General features: G+C 51.5%; 1 protein-coding gene across 2 annotated transcripts; it reads left to right on the forward strand.

Moving 5' to 3' along the window:
* Nucleotides 1-13,258: 13,258 nt before the first annotated feature.
* Nucleotides 13,259-16,310, forward strand: LOC136540589 (uncharacterized). 2 transcript variants are annotated; one of them, XM_066532591.1, is made up of 3 exons: nt 13,259-13,645; nt 13,816-14,130; nt 15,979-16,310. In XM_066532591.1, the coding sequence occupies exons 1-3, from the start codon at nt 13,628-13,630 to the stop codon at nt 16,024-16,026; spliced, it is 381 nt and encodes a 126-aa protein (XP_066388688.1). In that variant the 5' UTR covers nt 13,259-13,627; the 3' UTR covers nt 16,027-16,310. The 2 variants fall into 2 exon arrangements, with proteins under 2 accessions (XP_066388688.1, XP_066388687.1); XM_066532590.1 differs by having other exon boundaries at nt 13,262-13,645; nt 13,813-14,130.
* Nucleotides 16,311-18,474: the final 2,164 nt, after the last annotated feature.

Raw genomic sequence — 18,474 nt, forward strand, 5'->3', positions numbered from 1 at the left:
ATCTATTAGACATATGGTATTTATTTGTATATCCATCTATTCTATCGTGCAGCGAGTCGGTTCCGTTGTGTTTTGTCTGGCAGTTGGCAGTCAACTTAGAGCCAAGCTCACGAGTAAGGATCGAGGCCAAGCCTCGAAAGCGGTAGTTTGACAGTTGATCTTCATCAGCGGCAGTTCACCATCTTGTCAGTTCAGATGGCTCGCACCAAGAATGTTGGTGGTGGCCCAGGTGATGATGATCGGAGGCCCCCACCTCGCCAGCCAGCCAGATCTAAGGGCAAGTCAACCAAGCAGGTGACATCCAAGAAGCGGAAGTACCCCGATGTAGAGACAGCGAGAGCTGTAGCTGTTGCAGAGGCCGCAGAGCATGCTGAGAGAGGAGGTGCCCGTAGTGGCGTGGTTATAGCAGATCCACAGCTCACACCAGCACAGAGGGCAGCAGTTGAGGAGACTGAGCGACGTCATGGTGGTCCACCTAGGACTATCATGATGGTAGGTCGCCGTCTGCCTATTGAGGAGCCTCGTCCTCAGGGGAAGTCCCAGCAGGAGGCACAGCAGCAGCCCCCACCAGTAGAGCCTCAGCCAGTTGAGCAGACCCAGGAGGCCGAGGAGACAAAGCCAGCACCCCAGCTTCGCCGCTCTAGATGGACCCATGTACCAGTCTCATCGAGGCCGCCGACATAGCAGAGGGGATCATGTCCTCCACCTAGACCACAGGGTCCACCTCCAGTGGTTCACCTTGACTTGAGGGCCGCTACAGCTAGGCAGGTTCAGCAGCTGCGGTTTGTTGAGTTTGAGGTCTGGTTTCCTCCGAGGAGGGATGAGAGAGCAGCTGAGGGGTTCTACACACCACTGCAGGAGGATTTCTACAATGCATATCTTAACAGTGGGGCAGTGTTTAGATCTCAGAGGGTCTGTCAGATAGAGTCCATTGTGGCAGCAGCCGGAGAGAGCATTCGGCCATACTTGTCATATTTACTAGGACTGACAGATTTGATTGGACGGACGGGCATATATGTACCATCTTGGGTCCATCAGTTTTATGCCTCACTCTACATCGATCCTCATCACAGATTCATTCACTTTGCTTTCAAAGGCAAAGACTACAAAGTGACGAGTGGCAGAGCTAGAGAGATACTGAGGCTACAGGAGCAACCTGTTAAGATGCATGAGGTTTGCTATGGACAGCAGGAGCCTCCCAGGCGTCCTCATGGAGGGCAGGTGCCTCCTACAGATTTAGTGCGGCATTGCTTCAAGGAGCCTTTTGGTGAGGGGTCGAGCAGGAACCCCAGTGACTTGACTCCTACAGCGAGGGTACTAGAGGCCATCATCAGGAGGACACTGCTTCCTAGGTTGGGATATAGGGAGGGCCTGACTCACTTACAGCTCTAGCTTCTCAATGTCATCATGCAGAGGATAGTATTTGATATCTGGGACCTCCTTCTTTCAGAGATGAAGGATACTATTGCTGAGGGATTCAAGGGTCACAGGCAGCTTCCCTATGCTCACTGGATCACGTTCCTCATCCGCAGAATAGTGCTTGATAAGCCCCCTGGTATGATGGATGAGTATATAGGTGCCACCACAGAGTTCCCAGCCTACAACCTGTCACAGAGGATCAGACACACCACTCCTTAGGCACCCAGACAGCCTAGCCATCGTCCCAACGTGCCAGAGTCTACAGCTCAGTAGGATAAGATCATCAGAGGGATTGTAGCCACTGAGGAGGAGGAGCTAGAGGCACAGCAGGAGGTGAGCGAGTATAGTGACAGCTCCGACGATGACTACCAGCCTATACCTCAGATGCCTCCACGCAGACATGATGCAGAGGCCGGTAGCTCCAGTTCTGCTCCACCTACTCCACAGACAGACCCCGCTCTCATAGCTATTCTTGAGCGGATGCAGTAGGATCAGACACGACAGGCACAGGAGACAGCTGCCAACTTCACATAGTTTCAAGCTCGTCAGGACAAGTTCCAGTGGCAGCAGCAGCTCCTTCAGCACCAGCAGTTACTTATGCAGTAGCAGCTCATGGGATTCATGCAGCATGTAGTGATAGCTATTAGGGTCCCACTGCCACAGCCTTCACCCCAGCTTGCACAGCCTCCTACCACTTCGACGACTCCAGCAGTACAGCCCAGTGGGCTCCAGAGTCAGGGACAGCCTCCAGCTCAGTTTACTTCACCTCCTGTACAAGTGTCCCAGTGGTTAGCCTCACCTGGTGTAGCCCCACAGTTTACTCCTTATCACACGGGTTTCTCACCAGAGCAGTCTCCCTCACTATTCGTGCTTGAAACATCAGTCTCTAGGAGTCTTGGAGCATCTTTCAGCGAGTTGACCGGCATGCCTACACCACCTCATATGCATTCTGCTGGTCCGTCTACAGCCGCTCCAGCTATCATGACTACTCAGAGGCTCCCCTCATCTGTCGCCTCGTCAGATCCTACGACAGACATACTAGCAGCTTCACAGGCAGCACCTGCCCTAGCTCAGACCCAGACCGCTTCAGCGACACTTCCGGCCACAAAGGGTCAGTCAGTTTAGAGCTCAGGGTCAGATAATGATGGCGCTCAGTTTCATATTGCTCCACGTACTTTAGTGCCCGACTCGTCCGCTGCTGCCCCGCCGTCCGATCCTTAGGTTTTGGTGTTTGACGCCAAAGGGGGAGAGGGTTTGAGTATGTAGACCTAGGGGGAGCGAGTTTCAGGGGGAGCTAGTTATCTAGTATTAGCCTATTATATACATTTAGAGTTTTATTTGTGTGATACACTATTACTTATGCATTCGTGAGTTTACTTTCATGCATACTATTATATATATGTGATAGTGCTATCTCCGTGATTGTGATATTTGACATGTGTGATTTCTACTTTGCATTATCTATATGTCATATCACCTGTGTAATGCTCATTTGTTTTTGCTTCTGCGTTTACACTTTGAAGCAAATGAGCTTTGTTACTTGTACTCATGATTTATTCATATCCTTTGAGTACATTGTGATGGCTTGGGTCATACAAGCTTGCCTAACTCTTGTGTTTTTATTGACAAAAGCTTATATGAATCAAGCTCGTCTAAAAACCTCACTCCATAACATACTCAAGGTGGTATTGTCATCAATCACCAAAAAGGGGGAGATTGAAAGCATCTAGGCCCCTAGTTGGATTTCGGTGATTAATGTCAATACAAGATTACTATGACTAATGTGTGTTTTGCAGAGGCAATTAAGTTAGGTCATGGTAATGGAGATCGATTGGGCAATCGAGGTTGTCATGCCCCTACGATGGAAATCATTTCGGTTTTTAAAGGATGGACGACAAGGTTAAGGATAACTAGTTCTAAGTGTCGATTGGAGTTGGAGAGACACTTAGAGTAGTTTAGGACTTTGTTTTTCCTTTGGCCATACTATTAAGGGGGGTATGAATGGGTAGCTTGACCTAGTTGAGTCTAGTGAGTTTGGTGTGGTGCACACTTGTTAAAACTAGCTCTAGGTAGCTCCTATGAATGCCTAAGATCCTTTGGAGCAAACTTCATTCATATATGTTTGAAAGTTGGAAGTGAATGGAGGGTCAAACACTGATCGGATGTTGGCTCCGGTGCGACCGGACGCTGGCCACAGGGTCCGGTCAGTTCATTTGACCACGAAGAACAAGTCTGGTGTGACCGGACGCTGGAAGATCATGTGACCAGACGCTGAGGGCTAGCGTTCGGTCGACTCTAGTAAGGGTCCAGACTTGGGAAAAAGTGACCGGACGCGTCCGGTCAGTGGTGACCGGACCATGAGTATCCAGCATCCGGTCGTTTATAGTAAGCATCCAAGAGCGACCGGACATGTCCAGTCGGTACTGACCGGACCCTGACAGCGTTCAGTCATCACTTGAAAACTGTTCGTAGGTTGAACTGACCGGAGCGTCTGGTCAAAACGATCAGAGCGTCCGATCATCCCGCAGAAGCTCATAACGGTTCGTTTTTTAGGCCGCCTTATAAATAGAAGCTCCACTCGTGAGTGAAGTAACTTTTGCTCATTCCAACAGCTGAGAAACATGTTTGTGAGTGCCAAGAAGAGCAAGGTCCTAGTGAGGTGTTTGTGATTTGAGAATCCAAGAGAGTAGCCTCACTAGCAAATCAAGAGTAGCAAAGTGTGCATCCATCTTCTCATTAGGCTTCGCGTGGTCAAGTGAGAGTTCATGCTTGTTACTCTTAGTGATCACCATCACCTAGATGGCTTGGTGGTGATTGGGAGTTTGGTGTTCACCTGGCGGAGCTTGTTGGTGACCCAACTCAAGTTGTGAGCGGTTTTGGGTGATTCGCCGTGACGGAGTGTCGAAGAATCAACCCATAGAAAGCACTTGATCCTTGTGCGGATCAAGGGGGAGCTACACCCTTGCGCGGGTGCTCCAACGAGGACTAGTGGGGAGTGGCGACTCTCCGATACCTCGGCAAAACATCGCCGCGTTCCTTTCTCTCTCTATTTACTTTGAGCACTTACTTTGAGTATTTACGTTGAGCAATTCAATACTTGTTTTACATCCATAGAATTGCTTGCTAGAGTAAGTTTGGAACATAGGTTGCGAGGTTGTTGTGCATTAGTTTGATTTAAACACTTTTCTAGATACAAAGGGTTAATTGGGCTATCCGTAGGATTTGATTATTGCAAGAGAATTTAGAATTAGCCCAATTCACCCCCCCTCTTGGGCATCTTGATCCTTTTAGATGTGATGTCCCGTCAGAGAAGTCGGTCAAGGCGGTGGTGATGGGGTTAATGCCGAGCTGGCCTCGAGCGAGTCGGTAACTGGGTGCTCGTCTGAGGCCTCATGACGTGGGGCCTTGGGTGAGTCAGAGAATCGGTACCTCGTCCGAGGCCTTGTGGCGCGGGGCCTCAGATGGGTCGGAGAATTGGTACCTCGTCTAAGGCCTTACGGCGTGGGGCCTCGGGCGAGTTGGAGAATTGGTACCTCGTTTGAGGCCTTGCGGCGTGGGGCCTCGGGTGAGTCGGAGAATCGGTACCTCGTCCAAGGCATCGTGGTTTTGTACTGGGCCGAGCCCGCTTCGGGTGAGCCCAGATATTGTTCAAGGTGGGCCGGGTGGTCCAGCCAGGCCTTGGATAAGGTGGGGTTTTGCCGATGGTTGTCTTCTTGGCTTCGATATTTACAAGGTCTAAGCGGTTTTTTGGTTCTTGCTTAGGGGGGCCCTTTTTATGGTACCCGATAGTAGCCCTCGAGCCTCAGGGAGAGTGTGAGCGCTCTCCCTGAGGTTTGACGAGACTTGGCTCATGGTAGCTCCTGGCAGGATGGTGTTTCGTACTCGAGGCTTCGGTGGGTGCGCGCGAGCGCACCCACCGGGTGTAGCCCCCGAGGCTCTGGAGGAGTGGATTTATTCCTCCAGGAGCTTTTTTCATGTTGAGTGAGGGGTTTTATCGCGTTTGCCGAGCCCCCCGAGTGTGAGTTTGGGTTGTTAGTCCTTGGCTTGGTTGCAGGAAGAGCCCCCGAGCCTCTGCTCGGAGCAAGAGGGTGATCAGGAGTTTCCCTATCTTTTTTGTGCAGCCCTCGCGCATCCTTTTCGTTCGGGAGGAGGGGTTTTGTCGTGTTTGCCGGGCCCCCGAGTGCGAGTTCGGGTCGCTAGGCCTCGTCTTGGTTGCAGGAAGAGCCCCCAAGCCTCTGCTCGGAGCAAGAGGGCGATCAGCAGTTTTCCCTATTGTTTTTGTGTGGCCCTCGCGCATCCTTTTCGTTCAGAAGGAGGGGTTTTGTCGCGTTTGCCGAGCCCCCGAGTGCGAGTTCGGGTCGCTAGGCCTTGGCTTGGTTGCAGGAAGAGACCCCGAGCCTCTGCTTGGAGCAAGAGGGCGATCAGGAGTTTCTCTGTCTTTTTTGTGTGGCCCCCGCGCATCCTTTTCGTTCGGAATGAGGGGTGGAGTATGCCAGGCTACCCTTGGTGGGCTGAGCAGTGACACCTCCGATGAGCTGTTACCGGGTAAGTCCGAGTGAAGGCCCATGCCTCATTCGATAGGGGTCAGGCTAGTGGTCCAGAGACTGCACTCCAAAAGTACCAGAGGGCTTCTCTAGTGGGTCCCAGGGCATTTCGATTGGCCCCTGGGGCTCGGTGCCTCCCTACGGTGGGATCCCATTCAGAGACCTCTCCTGCCGGTCTCGGACATGACTTAGGGCATCCCAAGCAATTGCTTGCTTAGGGCCTCAGCCATGTACGGGCTCGCCCTATAGTCATCCCTGACTCTGTTTGTCCTGGGGCGGCTGTCAAGACCCTCGGAGGCCCTAGCCTTTCGAACCCCTAGACCGTAACGGGCTCGGTGCCCAGTTCCTTAGTCTGAAAGGAATCGGGATGGGGGATATTCCCTTCCCATCGGCTGACGACTGGCAGGTGTGCTTTTTGAGGTGGTTCCTCGGGGAGACAGAACGATGCCTACCGTCGCTATGGTGGTCCATGCGAATGCGACGTCTACGGATGGGACAGTTACTGTGTGCAGCGCGGTTAATAAGGAAAAGGTGGACGCATGGGCGGTTTAGTTGGGTCCGGATTAACTGCAGCTAGATCTAAGGGAAACTTTCCAGTTTCGTCGCCCGCTCGTCTTGCCCTCTTTCCTCCCTCATAAATATGTGACGAGCCACGCCCCGCCCCTCCTTACCTTTTCTACCTACGTTCGCCCTTTCTGCCCTCGAGCGGTTGCTAAGAACAGAGGAAGAGAGCGCTAGGGAGAAGAAGGGAGAAGGGGGAGGAAAGGAGAGAGAGAGGATAGCGAGAGCACGCCTTACCGTTCGTAGCCACATTCTCCACCGCACCCATGGCCAGTGGCGCTGTTGTCCTCCAGGCAGATCCTTGGGGTCTGTCTAACGTGTCCGCGGTGACGCTGCAGTCGCTCATCGACGAAGGTCTCCTCGGCCCGGTCACCGACCCCAATAGACCGAAGTGGATTGCTCCGGGGGATGAGCCGGAGCCGAGGCCACACGATGGCTACATCGTGAGCTTCAGGAGCCGCTTGATCGTGTTGAGGGGCCGAGTCCACGAGCGGCTTTGGGGGCGCTACATATAGGCGTCAAGCGCGCCCTGGCTGTTGTCTCCTCGCACTACGCCAGCATCGACCTCGAGGCCGTCAGCGACGATTACGTCGTGGCTGAGGATGACGAGAAGGTCGAGGAGGAGGTTATGAAGCTGGTGGAGGCGGCTGAGGCCCCTGGCATGGCACTGGCCAGGTTGTTCAAAGAGGAGGTGGTTCCTCCTACGCCGACCGCCGATGCTGGCGACCCTGAGTTTTGACCTGGGCCAAAGGGGCCATGCAAATAGATTGGGACTTACATCATTGTACCATGACGCTTGTGGCCATCGAGGCCTTTTAAGGTACTTGTGTGATTATGCTTTTTAATCATTTTTACTGTATTTTCTGAGCCTCTGCCCTCTGTCTCGTCTTTGAACACATCTCTTGCAAAAAAATTCCTCGGAGCCTAAGCTGCCCTTCGGGCAAAAGGTGGTGAGGGAGTTGTCGTAGCCCAGAGGCGTAGGCCATCTCGCGGCTTGGCCAACCTTTTGGCCCTGAGACAGACTTTCGGTCCTTAGGTTTTTTACAATCGATTTGTTAGAGTACGTGAGAGAGTTTGGTGTAGAATTTTTTTTCAAAAAACGACTAAAAAGGTGTCTGGGACTTAGGGGGGGTCCCCCTTTTAGCCCTCGAGGGAGGCTCGGTTCTGTAGAGGTAGAGCTGAGTCTTGTTTGAGCCCCATAGTGGGCACCTCTACAGAGGTAGAGCCAAGTCTCCCTTATAGCGTTATCGTAACGCTGATCCCCCATCGATGGGCTCGGGGGGTTTCTCGAAAAATTAGAACAACTAAAGAATGCTTCTTTATTGTATTTTGAGAAACAATGTATACAATGCTTGGAAATTTAAGGGTAGAAGCGACATAGCTGTTCTATGTTCCAAGCATCGTTGTCGGGGAAGATGGCCCCGATAGCCTCTTTGCCTGAGGCAAAGTTGGTGGCGATGTCGAGGAGCACGGCCACCGTGGTCGGTACGTTCCATCCTAACTCTCGGACCAGGTCTTGGCAGGAGGTGTCGGAGAGGAATGCCTAGACAATTTCCGAGTTGTCAACGCTGGGTAACTCGGTGTATTGCTTGGAGAAGCATCGGATGAAGTCTCAGAGAGACTCGTCTGGCCTCTAGCAACAACTCTTGAGGTCCCAGGAGTTCCCGGGGCGTACGTATGTGCCCTGGAAATTCCCGACGAAGACCTTTACCAAGTTGCACCAGTTGTTGATCTGCAAGGGAGGGAGGTGTTCGAGCCAGGCTCACGCCAAGTCTGATAGGAACAAGGGGAGGTTGCGGATGATGAGAAGGTCATCATCCATGCCGCCTAGCTGACAAGCTAGGCGGTAATTGGCCAGCCACAGCTCGGGGTTGGTCGCGCCGCTGTACTTTGAGAGGTTGGCTAGTTGCCGAAACGGGGCTAGGAAGTGGGCGCAGCGGATGGCCTTGCTGAAGACTCGAGGGCCAGGTGGCCTAGGAGAAGGACTACGGTCCTCCCCACTGTCGTAGCGACCACCTTGGTGCGGGTGGTAGGCTCAAGCAGGCCCATCATTGTCGTGGCGCCATCGCCTGCTGACCACATCGTGATCGCCTTGCGCCTCGCGTTGGTCGCTGAGGCGGTCGTGCACTGAGGGGGCCTTGTTGGCTTTCAGTGCTCGAGCAGGCTCGGGACGAACCGAGGCCTCTCTATCCCACCAAGGCTATGCCGTGGGTAGTTCCGAGGCGCCCCACGCCGTCGAGAGGCGGAACTTTCGGCCTGCTGTACCACGGCAGTCTCGAGGAGGTCTCAGAGCTCACCATGGACCCCTCGCCCCTCTGAGGTAGAGGGCTCTGGCATTGTCCAGAGTAGCATCGCTGCTGTCGTGACGTTCTGGCTAGCGTGATTTTAGATAGGGGGTCGCTCGCCCCCTTCGTCGTTGTTGATGTGGTGGTTGACGCCGTGAGCCCTCCGCCATCACCGTGACCCCACTGCTCTTGCTCGAGAGTGCCTCGGAGCTACTGCAGAAGGAGTTGGTCTTGTTTGACCTTGGCCTAAAGCTCACAGAGCTGCTCCAGGTCTAGGCATCAAAGTTCTTCATGGGGCGGGGAGCGATTGCCCGCCCCTTCGTCCTCATCACTCATGCTCAGCACCCTGAGCTCGATGTTGAAGCACTCATGAGTGGGATCATAAGTGTCTTTGTCATCGGAGTCAGAGTAGCTGAAGCAGTAGTCGCTCGTGGCCATGAAGCAGTGCATGGCTTTAGGGTCGTGAAGCCCAGAGAAGTCCACTTTGGCCCACACCTCGTCCTCCTTCGAGGAGTCAGCGTGGGTGTGGGTCGAGGTTGTGGCGATGAGATCAAGGGCAAAATGTTGGCGGCGTCCTAGGGGCTCTACGTGAGCGGAAGCGTAGGCGATGGTGGCATTGCCCAACCCGAAGGGGTATGGGGATCGTGTCATCGCCGGGCTCTGCTCCGCCGGAGTCGACTCCTTAGGAGGTGGCAGGGCAGAGCTTGATGACGGGGCATTGCTATGCGCCACCGGCGTCTTTCCCTTGCCCAGGCTTAAGCTAGATAGGTCCCTAGCTAGGGACTCTATACCAACATCCAAGTATGGGATACTGGCGGAGCATGGGGCGTCGTCCTAAGCTCGCGCAGTGTCGAGGTGGTCCTGCCCGCGTCGTGCCTAGCTGAGCGCTGATGAGAGCGGCTGGCCCAGGCGCCGCCTGCGCCTAGGGCTGCTGGTGCGTGATGTCGTCAGTCGATCGATGGGGCTCTGGGTGGGAGGAGTACCACATCGTACTCATATCCTAGAGACATGAACTCTAGGCTCCCGAAACCAGATCACCGTGTAGAGACACAGTGGTCGCACGGGGTCTGCTATCTGGAACTTGTTGGGATGACTAAGCTGACACATAGTATATCCCCTACCTGGCGCGCCAACTGTCGGTGTTTTGGTCCGGTGGGTCCTCAACCGACTAGTGAAAGTGTACTACATGCCCCTAATCTCGGATGGTAATGTAAAGAGATATAATGTTTATACTAGTTTAGGCAATAAGTGCCCTACGTCCAGTCTGAGAGGGCAATCTTGTATTCCTTGCACCGAGGTGCTTGTAGTAGGGGCTTACAAGCTGAGAGAGAGAGGGAGCTAGTCCTAGGTCTCCGCGTAGAGTGGCGTGGGTTGCTTGAGATGTTGATCTCTTGCAGTGAGGAAGCATGTGCGTTACAGAGCGTTGTGCGTTGCTTGCACGTGTGAGTCCCTTCCCCCCTTTAGAAGCGGCCCTGGTCACTCCCTTTTATAGTCGAAGGGAGGCACAGGGGTGGTACATGTATTTGCTACGTGGCGTTTTGTGAGCAGAGGCGGTATGTCCGAGCCCTGCAGCTTGTCACTGTGGCGGCATGGTCGGTGGAGCGGTCTTGTCCTTGGTGCACTGGAGCGACGCGCCGGTCACGCCTGATCCTATGCAACGTGGGAGCTCCTGTGGTGGCATGCGCGCCTTCTTCTGTTGGAGGCGTGCTGGTCACTGTATGTTTGACCTACGCGGAGAGCCGAGGCTGGGTAGATGCGACGGAGCGGGTGCGCTGATTCCGAGGCTACAGGAGCTTGTCCCTGTGCACGACGTGGGGAGCTCCTGCAACTTGACGTAGGGTATGGCGCGTACTGCGGATGACATGTCGGTCCCAGAGTGCTGACAACGTAGAGAGCCGAGGCCTAGTCGGTGCAGAGGCTGAACCATTGTGGGGGGCTCGGCGGGCGCGAGTCCCGAGGCTATAGGAGCCCGGAAGCGGATAGCCGAGGCTCGGAGGGAGCAGTTGGTCTTGTACATCGATCCCGAGGCTACAGGGACCCAGACTTGACTTTCCACGCCGCGCTGTCCTTGGAGCATGGGTTAGGCAGCACAGTGCAGCACGGGTGTCAGCCGTGGGCACAGTGCCGAGCACAGCGGCCGGTAACCCCGACCCCGTCCTGTCCTGGACGGCATGGCGTCGATGTGACTCCCGTCTCGTCGGCCACTCCGCTTGTATCGTGCCGTCGTTCGGCTGACGTCGCGGGAGTGGTTGGACGCGTTAGTTGAATGTGACGTCCCATCAGAGAAGTCGATCAAGGCGGCGGTGACGGGGTTAATGCCGAGCCGGCCTCGAGCGAGTCGGTAACTGGGTGCTCGTCCGAGGCCGGGCAAGTCGGAGAATCGGTACCTCGTCCGAGGCCTTGCGGCGCGGGGCCTCGGGCGAGTCGGAGAATCGGTACCTCGTCCGAGGCCTTGCGGCGCGGCGCCTCGGGCGAGTCGGAGAATCGGTACCTCGTCCGAGGCCTTGTGGCGCGGGGCCTCGGGCGAGTTGGAGAATCGGTACCTCGTCCGAGGCATCGTGGTTTTGTACTGGGCCGAGCCCGCTTTGGGTGAGCCCGGATATTGTTCAAGGTGGGCCGGGTGGTCCAGCCAGGCCTCGGATAAGGTGGGGGTTTGCCGGTGGTTGTCTTCTTGGCTTCGATATTTACAAGGTCTAAACGATTTTTTTCGGTTCTTGCTTAGGGGACCTCTTTTTATGGTACTCGACAATCAGTAACAAAGGCGCCCTACATGTCACTGTTACCCGTGTGCATTTCACACCTATAGCCTTGCAAACCATTGACTAGCCCAAATGATGTTTCAAAGATCAGGTCACAACTCACAACTGGGCTAGTTGAGGCCCAAACACAGCCTGCCTACTGTTTCCTAAGTGGTGATGTGCTGCAGCTTTTGGAAGAGAAGGCAATCAGCATCATCATAATCAGCAGCAGCTTATCATTGGATTGGAGTGGTACCAGCGGTTTGCTGCACAAAAGAATGTTGCTTGGAGTAACCAACCCTAGCTAACTTTTCCTAACTACCGAACTAGACGCAACTTCAGGCCTTGTTTAGATTGCAAGTTTTTTTACTTCTCTCTCCATCACATCAAATCTTTGGACATATGCATGGAGTATTAAATGTAGATAAAAAAATAACTAATTACACAGTTTGATTGTAAATTACGAGACGAATCTTTTGAGCCTAGTTAGGCCATGATTGGACAATAATTGTCAAATACAAACGAAAGTGCTACAGTATCAAATACTGATTCCTAACCTCAATCTAAACAAGGCCTCAATTCATTGGACAACTGCAACTCTGGTTCGAATATTTTTTTTTGTGTGTGTATATATATCGGTACTCATCAGAACTGTACCTGTGATGTCTATGGTTGCATCAGGTAGAACATATAGTTTTGTTAGTAGTGCAGCATATTGTGTTCTCAACCAACAACAGCGCAGCTACACACAAATTATTGTGACACTGTATGAAAGAAAAAGGAAGGTACAAAAGTCTGGTGCCATTGCAACCGAAACTCTTGCCCTGATCGCTTGGCTGATAAGCCATGGCTGAAAGTACTGTTGGTTGATTTGTTGTGAGAGAAAAATATTATTTATTGACTAAAAAAATACGACTTATAAGCTAAGCGAACATGGTACATCCAACGAGCATGGTACATTCAGTAGAAAAAAAAATACTATTCGTCGGCTGAAAAGTATGAAGCCGATAGATATGCTTCAATCACAGTCACAGGTGTCCACCACTCTTGCACGTCTGCCTGCCTACTCCAGAATACACATATTCCGTGTGCGTATCCGGGAAATTAATACGACGAAAACCTTTGCCAAGGCGTCCAGCCGCTAACGCTAATCACGAATGAATTCATGACTGTAGTATGATGGGAACGCTGGCAGTTGGCACCAACAACACGAGAACTTTGGCAGCTGTCTGAACCTCTGAAACCCCTGCGTCAGCGTCGACATACTTCACGGGAAGATGGATCGATCACCTGAAAGAAATGCAAGGGAAAATGAAGGAACTCGCACTGCCCTGCCTGTCGCCTCCGATTGGCAATGGCAAGGACAGTTAGGCCGGGCGGGGCCGGCGGGCGATCCACCGAATTGTGCCTCTCCTTTTCGGGGCACGGCCGAGCTGGCCACACGGAGTCGCAGCAGATTTTTCTTGCCCACCAATCACCATCCTGTGCTCCCTGAAAGGCAGCTCGCAGTCGCAGCAGAGAGGAGGCAAAAGCCGTGTAAGCCATGGCCATTGGCCAATTGGCCAGGACGGACCGGACCGGGTGAGTCACGGGTCGGTGGGCCTAGATCGGCAGGCATTCATCAATGCAGTGCTAGCTCCAGCCTCCACCACAGCACAGCAGTCACCAGCTGTGGCCGCCTCTGCAGACGCGTGGTGTTCTGTGGTGTGCAACGGGCAGTCAGGTTTGAGAGAGAGAGAGCTTTGCAGGAAGATTAGCGGCTAAGGCTACAGTGGGCACCCACTGTTAGCTCGAAACCAGCTGGATTAGCATTTTCTTTGCTGTGTCAACCTAGCCCTATCCCAATCCCTATATACTGTGGAGGTCGTCCTCTCCCTCCTCTCTGCTCTCGTCTCCACACCGTGCCATAGCTGCTGCCCGTGTCTCTCGAAGAAGACAAGTCCAACACTGTTGCTGCGTGACTGCCGAATTTGCTCCACAGCTTCATCCGACACGCGCGGACCCAGCAAGACAAGAACGCGAACGAGAGACACAGAGAGACAGAGGAGGGATCATCCATCCATCCATCCATCCATCATCCATGGAGAACCTTAAGGAGGTAAGAGCTACCGATCTCTGCCTCCCTGAATCCTTTCTTGCTTCCTCCCTGGTTTCCTCTTCTCGAGGAGCTTGCTCGGCCTCGAATTCCTTGATGCGAGCGATCCGTGTCCGTGCATGTGTTCGGCTCGTCCTTCTCACACCGTGCGTGTTGGTGCGTGCGTGCAGCAGCGGGGCCACGACGCGGCGGGCGGCAACAACGCCTGGATGACGGTGCCGGCGTTCGGGGACTGGGACATGAAGAACGGCGCGCTGCCGGACTACTCCATGGACTTCTCCAAGATCCGGGAGATGCGTAAGCAGAACAAGAAGGAGCTCTCCCGCGCCAGCCTCGGCGGCGATGACGACCTCCTCGCCCACGCCCAGGCCCAGAAGCCGCGGCGCGACCAGCCGCAGCCCAACAACGCCCAGCCCAAGCTCGGCCGCCCCCGTCCCGCCGATGACCACCGCCGCCGCCCGCTCCACGCCCGCGACCACTCCCCAATGGTAAACTTCCGTTTCCTGTCCCGTTCCGTTACAGAATCACAATTCACAAGACGAACTTAAGGCTTCTTTTCTTTCTTTTTTTGGGGGGCGCAAATTCGACATATTACATCTCGATTCGTCTGATATTAATTGAATTTTAAAAGCGCGGGGTTATAATTAGTGTCGAGGATTGAACTTGCTAATTGTGAGTGACTGGAGTACTACAAAAGTACAAACTTAACTAGTCCGGACGAGCCAGATTAACAAAGCTGACAGTGGAGTAAAAAACTGCAACTGACGAAACAGTTTTTTGGAACGTAGCATTACCACACATAGTAAAATCACCTCACCACTTCAGTAGGCAGCATCGCTGCAGTCTGTAGAAGCCCGATTTCCTACTGCTGTCCTTCTGAAACAGATTCCTGAAATGGCATAATGGTAATGCTGGTTTAGTTTAGAAATGGGGCCTTAGTCAATAGCAGCCGCGTCAGATTTCAGGGTCAAGCTCATACTCCAAAGTCCAAAGCACGGGTAATTTTTCATGGACGGTGGAACTGACCATGTGGTAGTGCTTGGAACTGGTAATACTAATGGTTAATGTCTTAAACAAATGTTCTCCTACAGGGATGACTTTTTGTTCCATAATCTGAGGACAGAATAAGAAGATAATGGAACCCTAAGACTACCCACAGTGTGGTGAAATACCGATGCCTGAAACCCATTTTTCATCCAAGCATCGGTGCTTGCACACTGCAGGAGTAAATTCAAGCAGCGAAAACTTTGGCACCGAGGAAAGTAGGTTCACCGGTGCTTGCTTTGAAAAGGAATATATGGTCCCACATGTAAGTGATATAAAGATATGACAAGAGTTATGAGGGGAGAGAATAAACTATTGTTTGTTTAGTTATTTGAGGCACCGGTACACTGTGGCATAAATGAAAGTTGAAGCATCGGCTATGATTTGACATTTGAAGCCTCGGTACATTGTGGCTAGTCTAAGGGCTTACTGCAGCTCCCTCATAATGCCTCCAATGCATATGCTGTAAATTATAGTAAGGTGTAGACACAAGAGCAGTGTGCGTTAAAAATCTGGATCGCCTTCTGAATCAAGGTTTAGACGAATAATATATTTGAATGGTGCAAAATCCCCTTCCCATTTAGAATGAACTATTGTTAGGAGTTCTACTGAAATATGGTTCAACAAGTTAGATGATAGTTTCATCATGACTCATGAGTCCTTTCTGCTGCCCGAATTGGGATCAGAGTAGGTCCCAACAACCGCAGATCGGTTGTCCAGTAAATGGACGCATGAAGCCAAGAACCACCTATTCCTACTTCATGCATTATATTCTCTGTCATAACTGATCGGCAAGGACGATCTTATTTTCTTAATCATATTGTCCATATCTACATGCTTTTAGAAAGCTGCGCAGATGTATTGATGTGCCATTGTCCATAGGGGAATCTTAAGGAAACTAGTGATGGGTTTAGCCAGTTGAGGGGATAAGAAACTCTCAGGTTGTAGCTGTGATAAATAGTAAAATAATTGAAGAAGCAGCAAACCAAACTTAATTGCCAACAACCTAGAACATTTTGCAGCAGTTTATTGGCATCTTCATAATGTTTTTCTTACATTGTTGTTTGTGATGATGGAGAATCACAATCCAATTTCCGCCACACTCACGAGTGCATTTACGGTACATCAGATATGGAATTGTATGATTTAACTGAACCTCAAACAATTGCACGCTAACCTCAACTGTGTGCGCATGTTGTCTACTTCACTATGCACCAGACATTTTATTGCATATAAGCATAACCTTGATCCATGTATGTGGTTTGTTCCTAATCAGAAATTTGTTGATTCAGGGAGGGAAGAAGTTCCTGAGCTACTTCCAGTGTTGTATCAAGGCCTGAAGAGGAGCTGCTGCAGTGCTGCCTGTGCCTTTGTTTTGTCGCAGCAGAACACTTGTGACTTGTGAGCAATCAGGTCTCGGTTTTGTTAAGTATCCAAAAATGTGTAGTTTATTTGTCCTGATGATCACTCGTTGGACCTGTCGGGCTGTCACCTGTATGAAGAACAAACCAGTTTATGGGGTAAACAACGGTCTCTTTGTACACATCACCATCGATTTGTTTGTGATTGGTGGTACAATGTTACCCTATAATCATTATATTGGATGGGAGATTTGCACCAGCTTCATCTTTTTGTTTGATCAAGGGGCATGGTTCGTTTCAATTGGCTTTTGCAATTATGATGGGAAAATACGGAAAGAACAAGCACATTTTTTTTATAAGAGCGCACACATATATTATCATATATATAAAAGAAGTAGTACAAATCTACCTAAAGGTAAGAATAAGAAGCCCAAATACAACGCATCACTTATACCGCAGCTTCAATTTACCTTGGAGATGCTAGCGTGCGGACAGACGCCCGCGCCTATACCCCATGTCGCGTGCATCTCCTTTTCTCGCGCCCACATCGCTCGGATGCCTCGCCCCTGCATCATCTGCTCGCACATAAGGACTGCACACTTCTGCTCCGCTTTCCGCGCTGCACCCCGCTCCGTATCACGCACATGGGGGCCGCATGCGTCTGCTCCGTATCGCACTCGCACCTCCGCCTGTGGATGTGCGTCGTGTGACTCTGGCCGTCCCATTCAACGCTTGAGATATGAAAACACTTGCAACACCAAAAAAAACTTGCTGCAATATACGTCTAAAATAAATGAAACATTTGGAACAAACACGTGCAACATCTGTGTGAAACATATGCAATATCTAGATAAAACATTTGCAACATGAGTTTGAAATGGATGAAACATTTCGAACAAACTCTTGCAACATCTGTGTGAAACATATGCAACATCTAGATAAAACCCTTACAATATATGTCTGAAAAACAGATGAAACATTTCGAACAAACGCTTGCAACATACGTATATAGCCATTGCAACATGTGTACATCCCGATCTACTTTGGCAATATCCATATGCAACACTTGCAGCATATCTCTGAAACATCTTAAATATTTGAAAATACTCTTGCAACATGCATTTTTTCTTGTCGTGGTGTCTTCGGTCAACCGCGGGAGACGATGTCCCGGTCGGCGACGACCTTCGCCTGGCAGAGTGGGTGGTGCGGCGCATGATGGCTGTGCGCGCGGGGAGATGGCCACAACAGCAAGGAAGAGTGGCGCGACGCAGCGTAGGACGGGGTCACACGCGAGGAGATGGCCGCGGCGGCGATGCAGATGGCCGCACGGTGCGATGAAGCAAGCGATGGGTGAGTAAAGTAGGGAGATATTTTTGAGAGAGGTGAGGAGACGTAGAGAGCAGGAAGGCCTGTTGGACCGGTAGCGGTAGTGCACAGGTCTGTCAAGGAGTGTCCGTCCCTGACTGAAGCATTACTGATTTTGCCTGAGATCTTGGTTTTCACATTTCTACCACGTTTCATGATCTATGTTTCTGAATGTCTATGACCGGTTGACGGTCCCAATGCAGCGTTCACATTTTATGTATCCCGAATGTCAACACAATATTTTTTAACTAGGATCTGTCATTTTTGTTAAAAAAATAGGGAAAATAATAAGGCCTAGACCAAAGAAGAATAAAAGAACATTAGAACTCAACGGTAGCTGCACATTGCACTAGTAGGAGAACCGGCAAAATCTCAGCAAGTTGCTTCATTCCTGCTTTGCAACAGATACGAGTTCCCTCGTTTTTTTTTCTTGCGACTGTCCCCTTGTTGATTTTTTCCCTAAGAGTGAGGTAGTGGCGGAGCGTGCAGCCCAATCGGGGGGCATTTTGCAAGCACGTGCTGAACAAGAAGACACATTACGGCAGTCCGAGACCTTTGTAGGCTGACAAGATCTATGTTGCGGCATACCAAGTGTGGAGCCGTCTGCGGTGGAGAGATGTAACTAATTGTTGTGGGCCACGGAGACACTGCCACTTTGACAAAGAAAAGCAGGAAGTAGAAATAGAGACTGAATGTGGATTGCGTTGTTTGCTATGTCTACGGATGGACTGGTTGCTTGCCTGCTAGCTGCCATGACTCTGTCTATTATTAATGACCTTGTATTTGTATTTCTATACCATCTAAATAGTATATGGACTTTAAAAAATTTACGGAGCCAGGGGGCCATGCCTACTATGGCCCCCACGTAGCTCCGCCTATGGAGTGAGGGAATTGGTAGGTGCTGTTTCTTATTTCCCACGTGACTACAATACTTATTGACTAACTACCTTCGTCGACCAATCCTTTACTGTGTGGAGTAGTGCTACTATTGGCCGTGGGACCACAGGTGTTGGGAAAAAGCCATCCAAAGATGAGATCCCAAATCAGAATGGAATATCGACA

The sequence above is a fragment of the Miscanthus floridulus genome, chromosome 2 (assembly GCF_019320115.1).
Source record: "Miscanthus floridulus cultivar M001 chromosome 2, ASM1932011v1, whole genome shotgun sequence".
In the NCBI taxonomy this organism is placed as follows: Eukaryota; Viridiplantae; Streptophyta; class Magnoliopsida; order Poales; family Poaceae; genus Miscanthus; species Miscanthus floridulus.

Excerpts from the sequence above, each read along its gene's own strand:
- LOC136540589 (XM_066532590.1), top strand. Across the intron at positions 14,131-15,978 it reads CCCGCGACCACTCCCCAATG|GGAGGGAAGAAGTTCCTGAG; the intron begins GTAAACTTCCGT and ends TTGTTGATTCAG.